General features: G+C 41.4%; 1 protein-coding gene across 1 annotated transcript in view; it reads right to left on the reverse strand.

Annotated features, from left to right (window-relative positions):
* Window positions 1-412: 412 nt before the first annotated feature.
* The window catches only part of LOC117657469 (vomeronasal type-2 receptor 26-like), a 28,619-nt gene continuing 10,523 nt past the window's right edge, over window positions 413-18,508 (reverse strand). Inside the window, exons 4-5 of the mRNA XM_087894501.1 lie at window positions 1,610-1,736; window positions 413-1,492 (exon numbers count right to left, since the gene is read on the reverse strand). Of these exons, the coding sequence (XP_087750627.1) occupies window positions 591-1,492; window positions 1,610-1,736 (1,029 nt within the window). The 3' untranslated portion in view covers window positions 413-590. The remainder of the gene's footprint in view (window positions 1,493-1,609; window positions 1,737-18,508) is intronic.

Consider the following 18,508-nt stretch of genomic DNA (forward strand, 5'->3'; position numbering starts at 1 on the left):
ATGCCTCAGTTGCCTCGTCCTTGCCTCAGCTATACAACTTAACATTAATAGCCAAGAATACTACAATAGGGACCAGGAAATGCATTACAATTTAATAGATATTAGAGCATTATCAGTCTTTTCTCTCTTCTGCCGCACCCTAAAAACGCTCTTATTCCAACAGGCTGGTCTGGCCTAACTCTCCCTTTTAAATTGGATTTTAAAATGTTTTTTTAGATAAATTGGATGTCTTAATTTTTTTTTTTAAGCCTAAATTATTTAATCTGTTTTTAATAGTTTTTCAACTTTTGTATGTCTTTGTATTTTATCTTGGCTGTTCACTGCCCTGAGTCCTTCGGGAGTTGGGCGGTATACAAATATGATTAATAAATAAATAAATAATAAATAATCTTGATTCATTCCTAGATCATTTTAGAGAGCTGGTCCACAGCTTAAGTTTAATAACATAGGCACAGAAATCAAAGTTTCAGTGAAGAAAAATGTATATAGACAAGTAGCTAAAAGTACTATTTTCCAAAATCTTCTACTATGAATACAGAAACAGAATCTGTCCCCAGAAGACTGATCAAGAATACAACAAATGATTTTTATCATTCTTTTCTTCTAATTAATTGTTCCCTGTTATTCAGTTCTGGTCGCAACACAATGACATAGCATTTTGGGAAAAAAATGCAAATTAGAAGCCCAGCACCGGAGGCTAAGATGGAAAAAATCTCCACAGCCACCATGTATTTCCCCTTGGAGCTCAAATATGCTGGGACAAAGGACAACCAAACACTGCAAAAGACCAACATGCTGAAGGTGATGAACTTGGCTTCATTGAAACTGTCTGGTAACTTCCTAGCAAAGAAAGCTGTGGTGAAGCTGATAAGAGCCAGGAATCCCATATAGCCAAGGACACAATAAAACATGACCACAGAGCCTTCATTACATTGTAGTACAATTTCTTCAGGCACTGAGACCATATCAACATCTGGGAAGGGGGAAGCCATTGACAACCATAAAATACAGATGCTTGCTTGGACGAGGGAGCAAGCAACAACAATGGAACTGGTTAATTTCTTCCCCACCCACTTCCTCATTCTGGAACCTGGTTTGGTAGCCATAAATGCTAGAATCACTGTGATAGTTTTTGCCAAGATAGAAGAAACAGCCACTGAGAAGACCATTCCAAATGTAGTTTGTTGCAAAAGACAGGTCACTTTTCCAGGCTGGCCAATGAATAGAAGTGCAGAAAGGAAGCAGAGCAGGAGAGAGATGAGGAGAATGTAGGTCAGATCCCGGTTGTTGGCTATGACGATGGGAGTGTTATGGTTCTTCACAAATATTCCTAACACCAGAACTGTGACTAGGGAAAAAGAGTGTGCAAGACAGGCTAAACTCAACCCTAAAGGTTCTTTGTAAGTCAAGAAACTGAAAATTTTTGGAACACAGAAGTCTTTTCTTATGTTGGGATAATAGTCATCTTTGCATCTAAAGCATTCGTTTTTATCTAAAAAAAGAAGAAAAGATTTTATGTTTATTTTGCAAGCGTGTCATTAATATGTCCCTTATCTGGCTGGGTCTTAGGAACATAAGAGTAATCCAGATCAAATGATTATATTTTTACCATTCTCAGTTGAAATGCTCCCATCTGGGCATGGGATGCAATCATAGCAGCAAAATGGCTGCCCTTCCTTGACTTTCTTGCTGAAACCTGGATAACAGCTCTCACTACAGATAGAAATAGGCTGCACCTAGGAATGAAAGAAGATAACAATAGTCTGAAGAAGGCATCCATTTTTGTCAACATTTAATGCACACATTAATCTCTTTCTGCTCCATAACACTTTTGCTTTTCTTCATCCATTAATATATTTTGAAAAAATCCCTCTTCCCCATTAATTTATTTAAAGCAGAAAAGGCATGTCATTACTAACTCTACTGCATGCCAATAGTCCTTGGCTTACAACCACAATTGAGAAGAAAATTTCTATTTCTGAGTAAAACAGTTGTTAAGATTAAATTAAAGATTGAATCATGTCAATTTTTTTTGCTACAGTTGTTAAGTGAATCACTTCAGTTGTTAAGTAAATCAAGTGGTTGTTACATTAATCCAGCTTTCCCATTTGACTTTGCTGTTTGGAAACTGCCTGGAAAGGTGTAGAACAAACGAAGTGCATTTAACACCAATTTGCAGCAATAGATGTAATATTAAATAATATACTTTGGTTCCAGACATAATTTGAAGAGGTAGCCATCTAAGCTGACATGAGTAGGATCTCATAATATTAATTGATACCTTAAATGTAATAAGTGATACTAATGGTACTAATGATACTTCTTATTTTAATGGTACTAATGATACTTTTTATTTTAATATTCCCCCAGTGGTCACTTCTGAAGTCAACTCTGCTACTATGAAGATCTGGGTATCAACACTGAAATATGGTATTTGTTAGATCTCACTAGAGTATTTAGGGTTTGTGTAATAAATATGGTAAAAGATGGTGCCTTTAACAGCAAGCTCGTCTAATTCAAGCCACATGCATCTAGTATTATTTATTATGTCCTAAACTGTTCAATCTTTTTAATCTGGTAATTTCATTTAAAATTGGACTATGACTATGAGTAGCCACTTGCTGTTATTACTTCATTGGGGTTCTAATCCGCATCCAACTTCCTTGGCCAGTATGATCTAGGTTAGGAATAATGAAAGAGGTATTACAATTCCTATATTTATATGATCAGTAAAGGCAACAAGAGTGACACAATTATTTCTTATTTAGGCAGTCACTTGATTTATGTGAGCTCTCATTTAGAATCCACATCCTGAAAAGAATTTAGATATATAAATTTCACTATATAAATTTCACTAGTTCACCATCAGTTTATCAGCATGTCATGACTAATTTTACTTGTAATCAAACAAAAACTCTGGTTTGACCAATGCTGCTAGTCCTTGGCTTACAACCACAATTGAGAACAAAATTTCTATTTCTAAGTAAAACAGTTGTTAAGATTGAATCATGTCAATTTTTTTTGCTACTGTTGTTAAGTGAATCACTTCAGTTGTTAAATAAATCAAGTGGTTATTATATTAATCCAGCTTTCCTATTTGACTTTGCTGTTTGGAAACTGACTGAGTAGGTCGCAAATGGTTATCACATAATCTCAAGATCCTGTAACCATCATAAATACCATATCAGATCCTATAACCATCATACATACTAGAAAATCAAATGAATAAAGAAATCAAATACATAAACAAACAAATAAATATTAAGTGTCAAGTGCCCACATTTTGCTCATGTGATTCTTGCTGACATGAGTAGGATCTCATCATATGAATTGACATAAAATTTATTAAACTCCATATTTTATACACATCTAGTATGGTCTAGAACAGTGATGGCTAACCTTTTTGCCGTCACATGCCAAAAGTGGGGGGGAGCGTGGGGGGTCGCGAGTGCGTGTGCCCACATCCATAATTCAATGCATCCACCCTCCCACGCATGCGCACGTGACCCCCCCACACTTCACCCTGCTTTTGGCACGCAATGGCACGGTGGGCCTGGTAGGCCCATTTTTCCCCGTCCCCAGGCCCCAGAGGCTTTCTAGGAGCTTGGGGAGGGCAAAAACAGCCTTCCTCATGCCCCCGGAGGCCTTGCGGAGGGCAGAAACAGCCAGTTTCCTGACTTCTGGTGGGACCAGAAGGCCTGAAAATCAGTTGGCCAGTGCACGCATGAGCGCTGGAGCTGAGCTAGGGCAACACTCGTGTAGCCACCAATATGGCTCCGTGTGCCATCTGTGGCACCCGTGCCATAGGTTCGCCATCACGGGTCTAGAAAATAAATAAAAGTCAGAATTAATTTAGAACCAGATGGGATAACTGGACCTTACCTGATTGAACATAATGTGCCATGTAATGAGGTCATCATTGATAGTTAAACCTTGATCTGGAGGAGCTAAGTGATCCACCTTCCCAACTTTTACACGAAGAAATGATTTGTTTGGGAAAGCAATCCAGTTGATAATATCAAATCCTGCTCTTACTATGCCATTTTGGTCAAAGGAGATCTGGTCCCCAGCACTATTGTTAAAAGAGACTCCTCTTAGAAAGTAATGAAGCTGAACAAATAAATAAACCAAATAAAGAAAAATGCAAGAGTTTTTGGAAGGTTAAATTACTCATTCCCATGATGGTAGTTTTCATAGCAGAAGAAAAAGATATACAACTGCATTCTTTGTTCATATCTTTTACATTTATTGTAATTCAATCAAACATGTTAAGGATATTGTTGTTGTGTTACCAACCAGCAGAGTGTAGAGCACAGAGAAACATTGCTGAGGGCAATGAATAAGAGATGTGCAAACTGGTTTATCAAAAGTTTACTTTATAGTGAAAAAACAATCTCATAGTCTTTTAAATCAATCCAAGTCTTTGCCAGTTAAATCAGTCCAGTGATACAAAAATCTTCTTACCACACAAACAGTAGTTGATTAGAATAACAAACTCACTCTGGTTCACAAACCACGATGGTAGCAGATCCATCAAACGATGATAGCACAATGATAGCAACTCCTCACACTATGGTAGCATACCATCAACTGAATAATTACAGTACCTTTCTTAAATACGTTTACAACTAGCGATTATCTAATTACAGCATGACTCAGCATTACAATGAAGCAGCAGTAAAACTTTAAAGTCACACAATACATATTCATATTAAAGTCACAGAACACATATATTGTCTGGACAACTTGTTAGGCTCAAACCATATCCTAACAAAACACATACAGTATAGAACAATAGAGTTGGAAAGAACCTTGCAGGTCTTCTAGACAAGCAAGAGACCTATGCCATTTTAGATAAATGACTTTCCAGGCTCTTTTTTAAAGCCTCAACTGATGTAACACCTACAACTTGACAGCAAGTTGTTCCATTGGTTGATTGCTCTCCTTGAGTCCTCCCCAGTTCTAGGTTGCTTGTCTCTTTGGTTAATTTCCATCCATTGTTTCTCATTTTGCCTATTTGTGCTTTGGAAAGTTGACCCTCTCATCTTTGTAGGAGCCCCTCAAACATTGGAGCACTGGTATCATCTCTCTCTCTCTCTCTCTCTCTCTCTCTCTCTCTCTCTCTCTCTCTCTCTCTCTCTCTCTCTCTCTCTCTCAAACACACACACACACACACACACACACACACACACACACACACACAGAGTCAGAGAGACAGACAAACACAGTTTCATAAGAGATTCAGAAGGAAAGAGAGTGGGTTTTCTAATGTTATGCTCACAAATATAAACTTCAACATACTAAACTTCATAAAGAGGAACTCTGAATAGAATTCAAAGTAAAACATTCAGATAGTCACAACGGAAAGGAAATATTGTGACAAAAATATGAGCTGTTATTTCATATTCAGGAGATGGGAAAGCAGTTGAAATGCAGATGCAGGCTTACCAGCATACCTAGATGCATGGTGCTCTGGCAAATGAGGATATTGATTACCTGTAATACCTGTAGGATATCCTGTTTATGGTTTTTTCCTTCTCTTACGACCCCCATCACTCTATGTTTATATCTAGATGTGGATATGGCATGGAAAGCATGAGCTATTGCATAAATACCATTGTAGATACTGTAGCTATGGCCAGTCATGTCTATTTCAAAAATAGGTGCAGGAAGGTTCTTCAGATTCTCTGTCCCAGTACAAATGTCTTCAGGAACATCACTCACAACCTCATCTGAGAATACACAGTTGAAAGCATCTTGCCAAAACTGACTGATAAATCCATTTTCCTTTCTACTGAAGATGGGGTTTTGTTTTGCAACAAACGACTGAAACTCTGGTAGATAAGCAGAGGGCATTGAGAAGCAAAGGGCACCATGGATTATTTCTGTACTCCAGGAACGTTGAAATGCTGAGGCAGTCAGCTCTATCTGGGCTGTCATTATCCACACAATACCTTTTGCTTTAGCACTTGCCTTTTCTATACTTGGTATATATTGCAACCATCTCAAAAATATCATGGTGAAGGACTCCCCATAGATCACAAATGCATTGGCTTTACCACCCATGACTTGATCATAGATTTTTACTCCTTTCTGAAGCATATCATAAAGTCTATCTATATCACTAAATTTGTCAAGTTTTTCAATGAAAGAGTAGCAAATCCCTCTTTTGGAAAAAACTGGAATCACAGTTTGTACAAATTTTTCGCTTTGATCATCATCCATGGTAAGGATCCCAATCCACGTCCACCTAAAATGTAGGAGCAGTGAGACAATCCCTGCATACTGAAGTGGATCTGGAGGAACCATCTGGTAAAAAGTGAGTTCTGGAGATTTTTCATTCATCAATGGAGCTGAGCCATAAATAAGCTAGAGAGAAGTAGGGAAAAACAACAGCAGCATGCATAGAACCCTTACAACGTATATAAAATATATGAAGAATCCTACCAGTACTTACATAAAGCAACCTTCAACATGTTTAGTTGAAATCCTATTTCAGTTCAAGCTGGATTTAGTATATGCATTGTTTTGTCATAAATCCTATGGTGGTGCCTTAAATTTAGAATTTATTGGAACAACTTTTCAAACTTATCACAATGATGTTAAATTGCAATTCTGAAATGTTTTATTGGAATTAAAAATGATTTAGAGAGATTCTGTATATTTTTGAGCCCCTGATCCATGAAAGAACATGGATCCTTCTTCCTTATTTTGCTAAAATTTGGAGATATTCACTGCCGGATAAAGAAAGATGCATTCTACTTTCATTTTTTAGCTGATGTGCAATTCTTTGTGTGATGTTCTGTTTTGGCTTTTACCCAAAGTAAAACCATCAATATTTTGGTTGCTTCATTTTATGTCTTATTTGCTTTGTCTGACTTGTAGAATGTAATATAATAACATAGAATGATTATGTGTCAGAATGGTCAAACAATTGGCAACTCCAGATCTCAACCTACAAATGCTCTGTCTTACACATTGGCAAAAAACATCAGAACACCAAATACTGGAAAAGCTGGGCGGATACGACCTCGTAGACGACTCTCACTCTGTCGAGGACCTTGGAATACTCATCTCTAATGATCTAAGTGCCAGAGTTCACTGTAACAGCATTGTCAAAAAGGCATTAAGAGTTGTTAACCTACTCTTGAGAAGCTTCTTCTTTGGTAATATTGTATTATAAACTAGGGCATACAAAACCTTTGCTAGACCAATGCTCGAATACAGTTCATCCTCTGGAACTACACTGCATATCAGACATTAACACAATTGAGTGAGTCCAGAGATATTTCATGAGAAGAGTCCTCCACCCCTCTGCTCACAACAGAATACCTTATACCAGGCTTGAAATTTTGGGTTTAGACAATTAGAACTATGCTGTAAGGACAATATGTCCTGTAAGGATGTAATTTAGACTGTTTATTAATATAATAAGCTCAAAGCACATGGTTAGATTTTTTAAAATAATGTTGTAGAAATTGAATATAAGAGTTCATTTCAAGCCTAAATAATAATGAAGCATGCAAAAGGTGAGCTGTGTGTGAATGGGAGATTAGGGGGTGACATCTTTAATAAGAGCAAACATTTAAAACGATCCTTGAATCTATATATTTTTAAGTTTGAGGAGAGCCATTCTTCCAGTCATTGGTCTCATCTTTTTTTTTTTTTGTAGCCCTGCCTTGAAAGGGATGTTAAGAAATTATTCAGCAATATTTTGTTCTGTACCAATCAAAACTATCTAACTGAAAGGTTACAGGATTCATGTATGTTAACTTTCATGCACATAATAAAAAAATAGGATCGCCAACAGGATCGCCGACATCCAATAACAGATATGGCACAAGAAGAAGAAAATACCTGTGGAATTTTATAGATATCCAAGATGGTGGAGATGTGAAGAGAGATTTCAGCATCCAATCCTCCAACAACAGAGACTAAATTATTATGGATGTTGCAGCTGTAGTTGGGAATCAGTCTCTCCACTGATGAGAGAAACAGCATCGTAGCCTGATAAGTCCTTTGAGCATTGTCATAGCTGTCATAAATGTGGAAGCCCAAGGTGAGATTTGGTAAGATTTGAGGGTTTTCATTTATTTCCTTTATAGCAAATGCCATAGCCAGGATGTGTTGGTAATTCTTAGCAACGGGGCTACAATAAGACAATATGAATAGAGCTAAATAACTCCAATGTTTTGCTTCAGAATGCTTCATTCTCTGCACAAATTGACAGCAATGTATAACTTTTTCCCAGGTAAATATACAGGTGAAACTCAAAACATTAGAATATCGTACAAAAGTTCATTTATTTCAATAATGCAACTTCAAAGGTGAAACTAATATATGAGATAGACTCATTACATGCAAAGCAAGATAGTTCAAGCCTTGATTTATCATAATATTGATGATTATGGCTTACAGTTTAGGAAAACCCCAAATTCACAATCTCAGAAAATTAGAATATTACATGAAATCAATAAAACAAGGATTGTACATAGAACAATATTGGACCTCTGAAAAGTATAAGCATGCAAATGTGCTCAGTACTTGGTTTGGGCCCCTTTTGCATCAATTACTGCCTCAATGTGGCATGGCATGGATGCTATCAGCCTATGGCACTGCTGAGGTGTTATGGAAGACCAGGATGCTTCAATAGCGGCCTTCAGCTCTTCTGCATTGTTCGGTCTCATGTCTCTCATCTTTCTCTTGGCAATGCCCCACAGCTTCTCTATGGGGTTCAGGTCAGGCAAGTTTGCTGGCCAATCAAGCACAGTCATTCCATGATCATTGAACCAGGTTGTGGTACTTTTGGCAGTGTGGGCAGATCCCAAGTCCTGCTGGAAAATGAAGTCGTCTGTGGAAGGAAGCATGAAGTGCTCCAAAATCTCCTGGTAGACGGCTGCGTTGACCCTGGACTTAATGAAGCACAGTGGACCAACACCAGCAGATGACATGGCTCCCCAAATCAACACAGACTGGAAACTTCACACTGGACTTCAAGCATCTTGCAGTGTATGCCTCTCTATTCTTCCTCCAGACTCTGGGTCCTTGGTTTCCAAATGAGATGCAAAAGTTCTCTCATCAGAAAAGAGGACTTTGGACCACTGAGCAACAGACCAGTTCTTTTTTTCTTTAGCCCAGGTAAGACGCTTTTGATGTTGTTTGTTGTTCAGGAGCGGCTTGACAAGAGGAATACGACATTTGAAGCCCATGTCCAGGATCCCTCTGTGTGTGATGGCTCTTGATGTACTGACTCCAGCCTCAGTCCACTTCTTGTGAAAGTCTCCAACAGTTTTGAATGGCCTTTTCCTGACAATCCTCTCCAGGCTGTGGTCATCCCTGCTGCTTATGCACCTTTTTCTTCCACACTTTTCCCTCCCACATAATTTTCTATTAATGTGCTTTGATACAGCACTTCGAGAACATCCAACTTCTTTTGCAATTACCTTCTGAGGCTTTCCCTCCTTATGGAGGGTCTCAATGATGGTTTTCTGCACAACTGTCAGGTCAGCAGTCTTTCCCATGATTGTGATTCCTACTGAACCAGACTGAGAGACCATTTAAAGGCTCAGGAACCCTTTGCAGATGTTATGGCTTAATTAGCTGATTAGAGTGGGACACTTTGAGCCTAGAATATTGAACCTTTTCACAATATTCTAATTTAATCTAAATTTTTCGAGTTTCACCTGTAAATACATATATATATGGACATCATCCATGAAACTTTATTAGGTAACAGACAGAAGGATGGGGATAAAAGCATTTGTATATGTGAATACTTTTATAATTATTTGCACTGATTATATAAATGAACTCAATTATATTTAAAATAAGGAAATATTACAGGAAGAAAAAGAAGAGGTTTAAATTAGATGTCTACTATCTAAGTAGATACCATTTTCTATCCCTTGCTTCAATTCCCACACATTTTCAGAAAACTGGTAAAGAGAGTCACAAATAGAAGAAACCTAAGGTTTGGATATGTTGATTGAAATGTGTGAATATTTTCCATACTATATTTCTCAGTATCTCCTTAGTGTTAGCAGGTGTAATAGGTTTATGTTATAAGATATCAGGGCTAGATATTACTATTTCGATGACTATTTAATTATCTAAAAGATAATTAAAAGTACAGCTCCTTACATAAAATCTCCAGGCACTGCTGATGGGGGAGGTTCAGTTAAGCTGATTTGTTTGAAGACAATTGCAGCCTGTGAAACAATGCCACCAATCATAAGGTCTCCCAGATAATGGTATTTGTGAAATGGAGTGTGTGGATTAAAGATGCTGCACCTGTCACTCTTGCACACCATGGGAGGAAGTAGTATTAGCAGGAAAACTAATAAGAATGCCATCCTCTGTACAAAGGCAAATGGCAAGATTCTCTCTTCTTCTAAGGCCCAGCCATTACCCTATCTGTGGTTAATACTGCCCGACTTGAATGGTGCCTCAATCTCTTGGTGAAGTCTGAACCTTGGACTGCCTAGCATTAGAATTATGGATTCTTACCTGTCCATAATCTTGTCTCTTCTCTGTGGCTCTAAATGGCATCAGAGTTTATGCATATATATCTCAAGAGAGAAAAAGAAGAAAGCAACAATCTTAGTGTGAGTTTTGTTAGTGAGCAATGAATTCCATGGTGAAGGAGCAGAATAAAATGCAAATCTTTAGCTTCAAAACAGAAAGGCTATTATTAAGTCATATGTCCGTTCCCAAAGGATTTGCTGATGAAATAGAATTCCCTATAAGTTACCAAAGAGGGATATGTCTAATATTGTCTCACTCAATTTCCATTTATAAGTTTCTGACAGTCATTCATGTCTGCAAAGACAAAAGAAATGGCTTCATCTCAGAAAGATGATGAAATAGAATTCTGAGTTTTGGTAAATATTTCGTTGTTCTCATTCTAGGACATTGCTGATATAATTGATATAAATGCATTTGACCATAATAATGCAAGACAATATCGACCAAGCAACCTTTAACTTGCAATAAGCCATGGTGGCAGAGTGAACTTTCCTCTAACACTACAGGTCAATTTAAGTGTATTCATTAGCCTACATCTTTATATACCATATTTTTTACACTATAAGATGCAATTCCCCCTCCCCCACAAAGTGGGTGGAAATGTCTATGCATATTATAGAACAAATATTGTATTGGGGGTGGTAGAGGGTTGGTTCCTTGCCACCGGGGAATGCTGTAACCTTCACTGCTGAGTAGTGGATTGGCGGTTGGATCAGCTTCCCGGAATATCATCAATCAGCTGTTCTAGGTGGTGAGGATCACTGCCGCTGCCTATCACCCCCTATTGTCCCCACTGCCATTTGCCACTGCTTACCAATCGCTGCCAATCATTGCTGCCACATTTCACTGCTGATTGCCACTGGTGAATAGCAAAACCTGGAGGCAGCAATTGATGGTGAATGGCAGCAGTGGTGATCGGTGGTGGTGATCGGCAGAGGTGGCAGTGATCGGCCGAAGTGGTGATCGGTGGTAAATGGCAGTGGCACTGATCGGTGGCAATAGATGGCGCCGGTGATCCCCTCCACCTAGAACAGCTGAACAGCAGTATTCTGGGAGGGTGATCCAATGGCCAATCAGCTGCTTGCCAGCAAAGGCTTCAGTGTTGCCCAGTGGCAGCAACAGCTCAACTCAGTTGACCGGTGGTGGGTGCAAGGGAGCAGAGCACTGATGAGACACGCGCTGGGACTGTGATAACATGCTGAAACTGACCAGGTTGTTTGCTGTTTGCTGCAAGTTTTTGAAACTTTCATGTTTAAACTGCAGTTAGAAAATGACATTTTTGAAGAGTGGGGCTATGGCGATATGACGCATCTCCACAGGGGTCCATGTGATAGTGCTGAAATTCAAACTGCAAGGAGGTTCTGATGGACCTAAATCACCTTGGAGAGGTGATGAAGTAAGAGACCACACTCCGCTGATCTCCGGGAGCCCGGAGATTTTCCTGTTTGATCCAGAGAAGGCTCTCAATCTGGCAGGAAGAAAATCCTGACTGAAGCTGTGACAGCCACTGATAAAGAAAGCATGGAAGACTGAGGAACAGTGTGAACGATCTGGGTGAGAGATTTCTAATTTCTGACTTTTATTGAGAAACAAGCCCCCTGGAAATTAGCCTGGAAGAAAGTGGGACCCTAAAGGAGGAGGTGGAATTATTTTTTTTCCATCTCCCAAGAAAAGCAGCAAGCAAGCTTGAGAGCCATTTTCTAAACTGGAAGAAAGTTAACTGAACTTTTTAAAAGAGTGAAAGAATTTGGAAACTCAGTAACCAGACTGGGGACCTCAAATATAATATTGACTAACCTGGAAAATTTTGTAGATTACAATTTGGATTTAGATAACCTTTTTTTGGAAAATTTGGATACAAAAATATAACATAAAATAAAAGGAAGAAAAGGGAGAGAAACAGAGCAACAGTGATACCTACAAGCAAAAGGAAATAAGGAATATAACCTTGAAAGGCTGAAGAAGATAAAGACTGTGTCAGTGTTCCAGAAAACCCCCAACTCCGAGTAAAGACGTAGAAGCAGGCATTCTCCAGAGTTCTCTTTACTAGAATAGGTAAACTGGCACATCTGGGAAATCCCAAATCTGAAAAGCCTGGGCTTTCCTTCAATAAGTCAAAGATCCCAAAACCATCCCCCTTCTCCACTTTCAATCACATGCTCCAATCAACATCCGTTCCACCTTGACTCAGCCCCTGGCCTTGACCGATAGGAAGAATGCTATTATGTTTACTAATGTCTACTTTAGAAGAGCATATGACGGCCGTGGCCAGGGGGGCTTTTTATCAGGTTCACCTGATTCGCCAGTTGTGTCCCTTTCTGGATCAGGACTCCTTACGCACAGTCACTCAGACACTCGTCACTTCCCGCCTGGACTACTGAAATGCTCTCTACATGGGGCTCCCCTTGAGGAGCACCCGGAGGTTCCAACTGGTGCAGAATGCGGCCGCGCGGGGGAATATGGGAGTGAGGGGGCGCTCCCATGTGACACCTCTCCTGCGTGAGCTGCATTGGCTTCCAGTTGTCTTCCGGGTGCGCTTCAACTGGGTGGTTACCACCTTTAAAGCGCTCCATGGCATAGGACCTGGGTATTTGTAGGACCGCCTTCTGCTGCCGATAGCCTCCCACCGACCAGTACGCGCCCACAGAGAGGGACTCCTCAGGGTGCCATCAGCCAGGCAATGTCGGCTGGCGACCCCCAGGGGGAGGGCCTTCTCTGTAGCAGCTCCTGCCCTCTGGAATGATTTGCCCCCAGAGATACGAAGGATATCGGATCTCCGGGTCTTTCGCCATGCCCTGAAAACTTTTCTTTTCCATCAAGCAGGGCTGGCGTGAACCCCCTCCCCCCTTTTTAGTCTTTTTAGATTTTTAGTTTTAAATTGTCATGGGATTTTAATTGAATTGTTTTAAATTGGGCCAGTTATGTAATTCTTTTAACAATTTTAAATTTTGTATCGGCATTTTTTTTAGTTCTGGCTGTTCACCGCCCTGAGTCCACTAGGAGAAGGGCGGTATAGAAATTGAAATAAATAAATAAATAAATAAATAATAAATAATTCCCCTCTCCTAAATCCCCCCTCCAACTTTCCCACACATGAGGAGGTGGCAGCATTGAAGCTTCCGGCCTAATATGGCTTCCAAGGCTGACAGGCATCCCCCCCTGCAGAAAGAACAACATCCTGAAAATAAAAAACAAAACACAAAAGAAGGGGTTACACTTAGCACCAATCCCTTTAACCCCCCGCCCCCAGGAGGACCTTCGGTTTGTCAGGAAATTTGTCATGAAACTGTTTCACCAGCGCATCAGCCTTCGCATCCCAACTCTTGACCCAAGTAGCTTCAGTCAAAGGGTAACCTTTCTAGTACACCAAATATTGTAATTGACCCTTGTAGAGTCTAGAGTCCAGGATTTTCTTCACCTCATAATGAGTTTCCCCTTGTATTACTAAAAGAGGGGGTGGAGCATCTGGCAAAGGTCTGAGGGTAGATTGGTATTTGTGGGGAAAGGCAGGAGTGTTGGGCCAACCCTATCCTTATTTTTCGGTATCCATCTTCCCAGTAATGGTGGGGCCCCATTTATCTAGGCAAGCCAGGCTTAGTATGATAGATTCTGACATCTTTGGGGTTACTATAAATCGTATAAGTTCATGATGTTTCCCCATCTCTAATTTAAGCAGTTCAGTAACGTGAGTGGAAGGGACTCCCCCAATTAGCGTGCCATCCACCTGGTAAAATTTGATTGGTTGTTTTAAGGGTGTTGTTTTGATGCCCAACTGTTCTACAATTTTAAGGCCGATTAAACATCTGGTACAGCTGGTATCTACTACTCCTGGGAGTTCTGTTTCTTTCCCTGTTTCTGGCAGGACTAGTTTTACTTTAATTGAGAAAGGGGTGATGGGCGCACTCACCATTGGGTCTTCATCCCCGCTGGGCTGGGCTGGAGGTGCTTCTGTAGCTGGAAGGTCTCCCCTCTCTTCAATGGGGAGGGGAATCTCCATGGCTTGTTTAGCAAATTGGCTGGGGTTTGGGGTTTTCTTTGGAGCCATCCTCACTCGTGCAGCTGTGGTGGGTTGTCGTTGTGGAACTGGGGCAGGCGCCAGGCACTGAGAAGCTCGATGTCCTATCTGTCCACAGCGATAGCATTTAAGTGTCCACCCTGGTTGAGGAGGGGTGAGATTTGTAGTTTTTGAAGTGGGGTTTGTAGATAACGTATTTCGAGGCGGCTGCTGTGCTGGGGTTTGGCTGGGGGGGGTTGGATTTCTCTGTCTAGAGCAATGGACATGGTATACCAGTCATGGAGATGCTCAGGCACTCCCTGGATCCCACAGGCTTTTCTGACTTCTGAGTCAATAGCTTCTTTAAAGTAGTGCAGGAATATGCGGTTAGGCCAATGGCCTAGATTCCCTGCGACTCGTCTAAAGTCCAATACAAAGTCTTTTATAGGCCGATTACCTTTCTTCATGACCTTTAGCGTGGCTTCATTTTCATTTACGCAGTCAGGGTCCGCAAATCGGGACCGCAGCAGTACGATAAATCCATCAGCATCATTTAGTTCAGCAGCACCCTCATTATGCAACTGGGCTATCCATTCAGAAGCCTCCCCCTCATTCATTCTGTTAGGATATGGTGTAAGCCTAACAAGTTGTCCAGGCAATATATGTGTGCTATAACTTTAAATGTATTCAGTAACTCTAAGATGTAATGCTGAGTAATTGTACTGCTGAGTCATTGTAATGACTAATGACTGCTGACTAACTGCTGACTGCAATTATCATAATTGTAATGTTGAGTCATTGCACTGCTGACTTCACTTATCTTAAGTGGATAATTACTAGTGTAAACTGTATATAAGAAGGAAGCTGAGCTATAGTCATTGTTGGACCTGATCTCATCATTGCTTGACTTGCTGCTTGGCTTGTTGGTTGGAACTGTTACTGTCGTGTGTGAAGATGTGGATGGATATGCTACCATCGTTATTTGTTACCAGTGTGAATTACTGCTGTTTGTCTGGTAAGAAGATATCTGTAACTTCGGACTGATTTGAATGGCTAAAGACTTGGATTGACTAAAAGACTATGCAATTGTTTTTCACTACAAAGTAAAAGCTTTGTTAAACCAGTTTGTATGTATTGTATTCATTGCTCTCAGTACCGTTTCTCTGTGCACTTACTCTGCTGGTTGGTAACACAACAATATCCTGAACACATTCCATCTGAGATTGCCGACACTAAGTCTTGTTCTGATTCGTATTGCTCACGATATTGATCCACGGGAGCCCAGACCCTGCTGAAGAAATAAGCCAGCTTGGCTGACATCCTGTCAAAGGTTGCTCTGAAGCGGGGTGGTGCTGGCCTCGCAGGTGGGGGGGCAGCGGCTGCAGCTGGTTGGGGTAGAACCTACTGCGGGGCTGCTCCTGGTTGTTGCATTCCAACAGGCTGGTGTAAAGTTTGCTGGGCTGGAGGTGGGGGCAGTCTAGCCTGCTGCTGGATTAATCCCCGCCTGCGGTGCCAGGATCGTTTGGCCATAGGAGGGGGCCAGGGGGATCCCTTGAAGCTTAGAACAGGTGGGGCAGAATACCCCTGGCATTGGATCCACCCCTGGCCAGGGAAGAAAACCTATTCGGGCGGTATGCTCTCTGCAGGAGATAATGCTAATGCAGGCTGGCGAGAGGCCCAAAAAGGGGGGTTTTGCCTTCCGTATGCCAGCTGAGCCTGATGCCCCACTGCAGCAGGATTGGAATGTTGCACTAATCCTGTTGTTTGGCCTCTGGATGGGAAAGGGGGGGTCTGCGTCCTACGAATCCCCCCTCCATGTCCCAGATCAGGGAGGGCAAATATTGATTTCGCTAGCCTCCAGCTCACCTCCAGGGGTTGGGAAGGGGGGGGGCGAAGCTCCCCACTTCCATCCGCTGAAGACTCTCCCAGGAATCTGATGCCTTGGGCCAAACCCTAAGTTGAAGGGCTTCCTCTGCAGTCTCCATGGCTCGTCCCATCTCTTCAGAAAGAGCATGCAAGGGATTGGCAATTCCTCGAGCATCCGGGGCCCTGGCAGGCCTCCCTCCTTCTCCTTTCTCCTCCATCTTCACTGAGTCTTTGCATCACCTGGAGTTTTAGGTCGATGCTGGGGCTCAGTACCCCTGACAGCCCCCTTATTGGGTGCTGTTAAGTTTTAGTGAGATTCGGGATAATGTCAGCATTCCAGAAAATCCCCAACTCCCAGTAAAGATGTGGAAGCAGGCATTCTCCAAAGTTCTCTTTACTAGAATAGGTAAACTGGCACATCTGGGAAATCCCAAATCTGAAAAGCCAGGTCTTTCTTTCAGTAAGTCAAAGCTCCCAAAACCATCCCCCTTCTCCACTTTCGATCACATGCTCCAATCAACATCCATTCCACCTTGACCCAGCCCCTGACCTTGACCGATAGGAAGAATGCTATTATGTCTACTAATTCTCCTCTCCTAAATCCCCCCTCCAACTTTCCCACACATGAGGAGATGGCAGTATTGAAGCTTCCAGCCTAATATGGCTTCCAAGGCTGACAGACTGGCTGTTAAAGCAAAGAATATTTGTATCAACAAGCTGTTTATGTTAGATAGCTGAGAGAGTGAAACTCTGAGACTTTTTAAAATGGTGTGGCTCTTGGAACTCAAGCAGAAGCTAAACAGATAAAGCAAACAGAAGCTGAGAACAACAAAATATTTTCCTTCTTTTTTTATGTTTGGCTTTGTGAACTCTCCCTCAAAAGATATAAGACAGTTTGCAGTTGAATTTTGAATTTGGGGGCATGGTGGCCTATGTAAGTAAGTAAGCTTTTATTGCGGTCAGAGACCAAATTAAAATAGACAAAGGAAGCATATTTTACAAATATGGATAGATCATGGGACAGTACACTATCTACTGCCTCAAATACAATCTGTACTGTCAATACTAGTGATCCTCTGCCGTCGGGCTTACCTGTCTCTTTTCCCGTTTTTTTCCAGCCACGACTGCAGCAAATTTTTTTGCCACCTTTAGAGTTATATTGGGGTCTGCGTCCTGGAGTAGGAAATAAAGGCTGAACATATCAGGTGAACCAGGGAATCTCTGGGAAATAGGAGAAATGAGTCTTGATCTTATATCCCAGTAGTGGGGACATATGAATGTAATATGGAACAGGGATTCTGGGGATCGGCCATCACATGTACAATGGATGGATTTTACCACCACCCCCGAAAGCCTACTGTCGAGGATATTCGAGGGGATCACATTAAATCGTGCCTTCATAAATGCGAGCCTGTGTTTGATAGAGTGTAACGCGGAGAGGTAAGGCAGAGGGTGAGATGAGGGAACAATACCAAGGGAAAATGGTGAGCATGTTCCCGATCTGTGTGCCAGATTTAGTTGTCTATCAATGTCGTCCAGCCGTTGAAAGATCAATGATTTGGCAGCATCAGGGCCTAGAATAAAAGCTTAAATGGGGGAAATTCCGATCTTCAAAAGTTTTGTATGGATATTATGGGCCCAGGGACTATGAAAAGGGTCCCGCCATAGGCATTGGCCTAGGTAATAGCCTGGGAGTCTGGTCCACAGGGACAACCAATAGCCAATTGCACGTTTCCACAAGATTGTTGCAAGTGAGGATATGCCCAGTTCCAAACGAATTGCGGTGTTACTTACGCAGGAGGGACTCCCATCAGATGGCGTAGGAACTGGCTGTGAACAGACTCAAGAGAAGAAATGTTGGATTGGACCCAGAGAGAGGCGCCATAGATGATAGCAGCTATCACCTTTGCCCTGTAGACTTTTAATGCTGAGGGGATGTGATGAGCTCCCTCAGTATGAAAAATGTGCAGGAGGGCATGGGTGGAGATCTTAGCCTTATTACAGAGGGACTTAACTTGCGCAGGCCACTTGGTATTGGATTGAAAGAGGATACCTAGATATTGGAATCTGTGGACCTGTTCCACTGGGATGCCATCAAGGTTCCATTGATAGATTTTCCTGCTT

The sequence above is a fragment of the Pantherophis guttatus genome, chromosome 4, assembly GCF_059756535.1.
Source record: "Pantherophis guttatus breed Tessera chromosome 4, ASM5975653v1, whole genome shotgun sequence".
Classification (NCBI taxonomy): Eukaryota; Metazoa; Chordata; class Lepidosauria; order Squamata; family Colubridae; genus Pantherophis; species Pantherophis guttatus.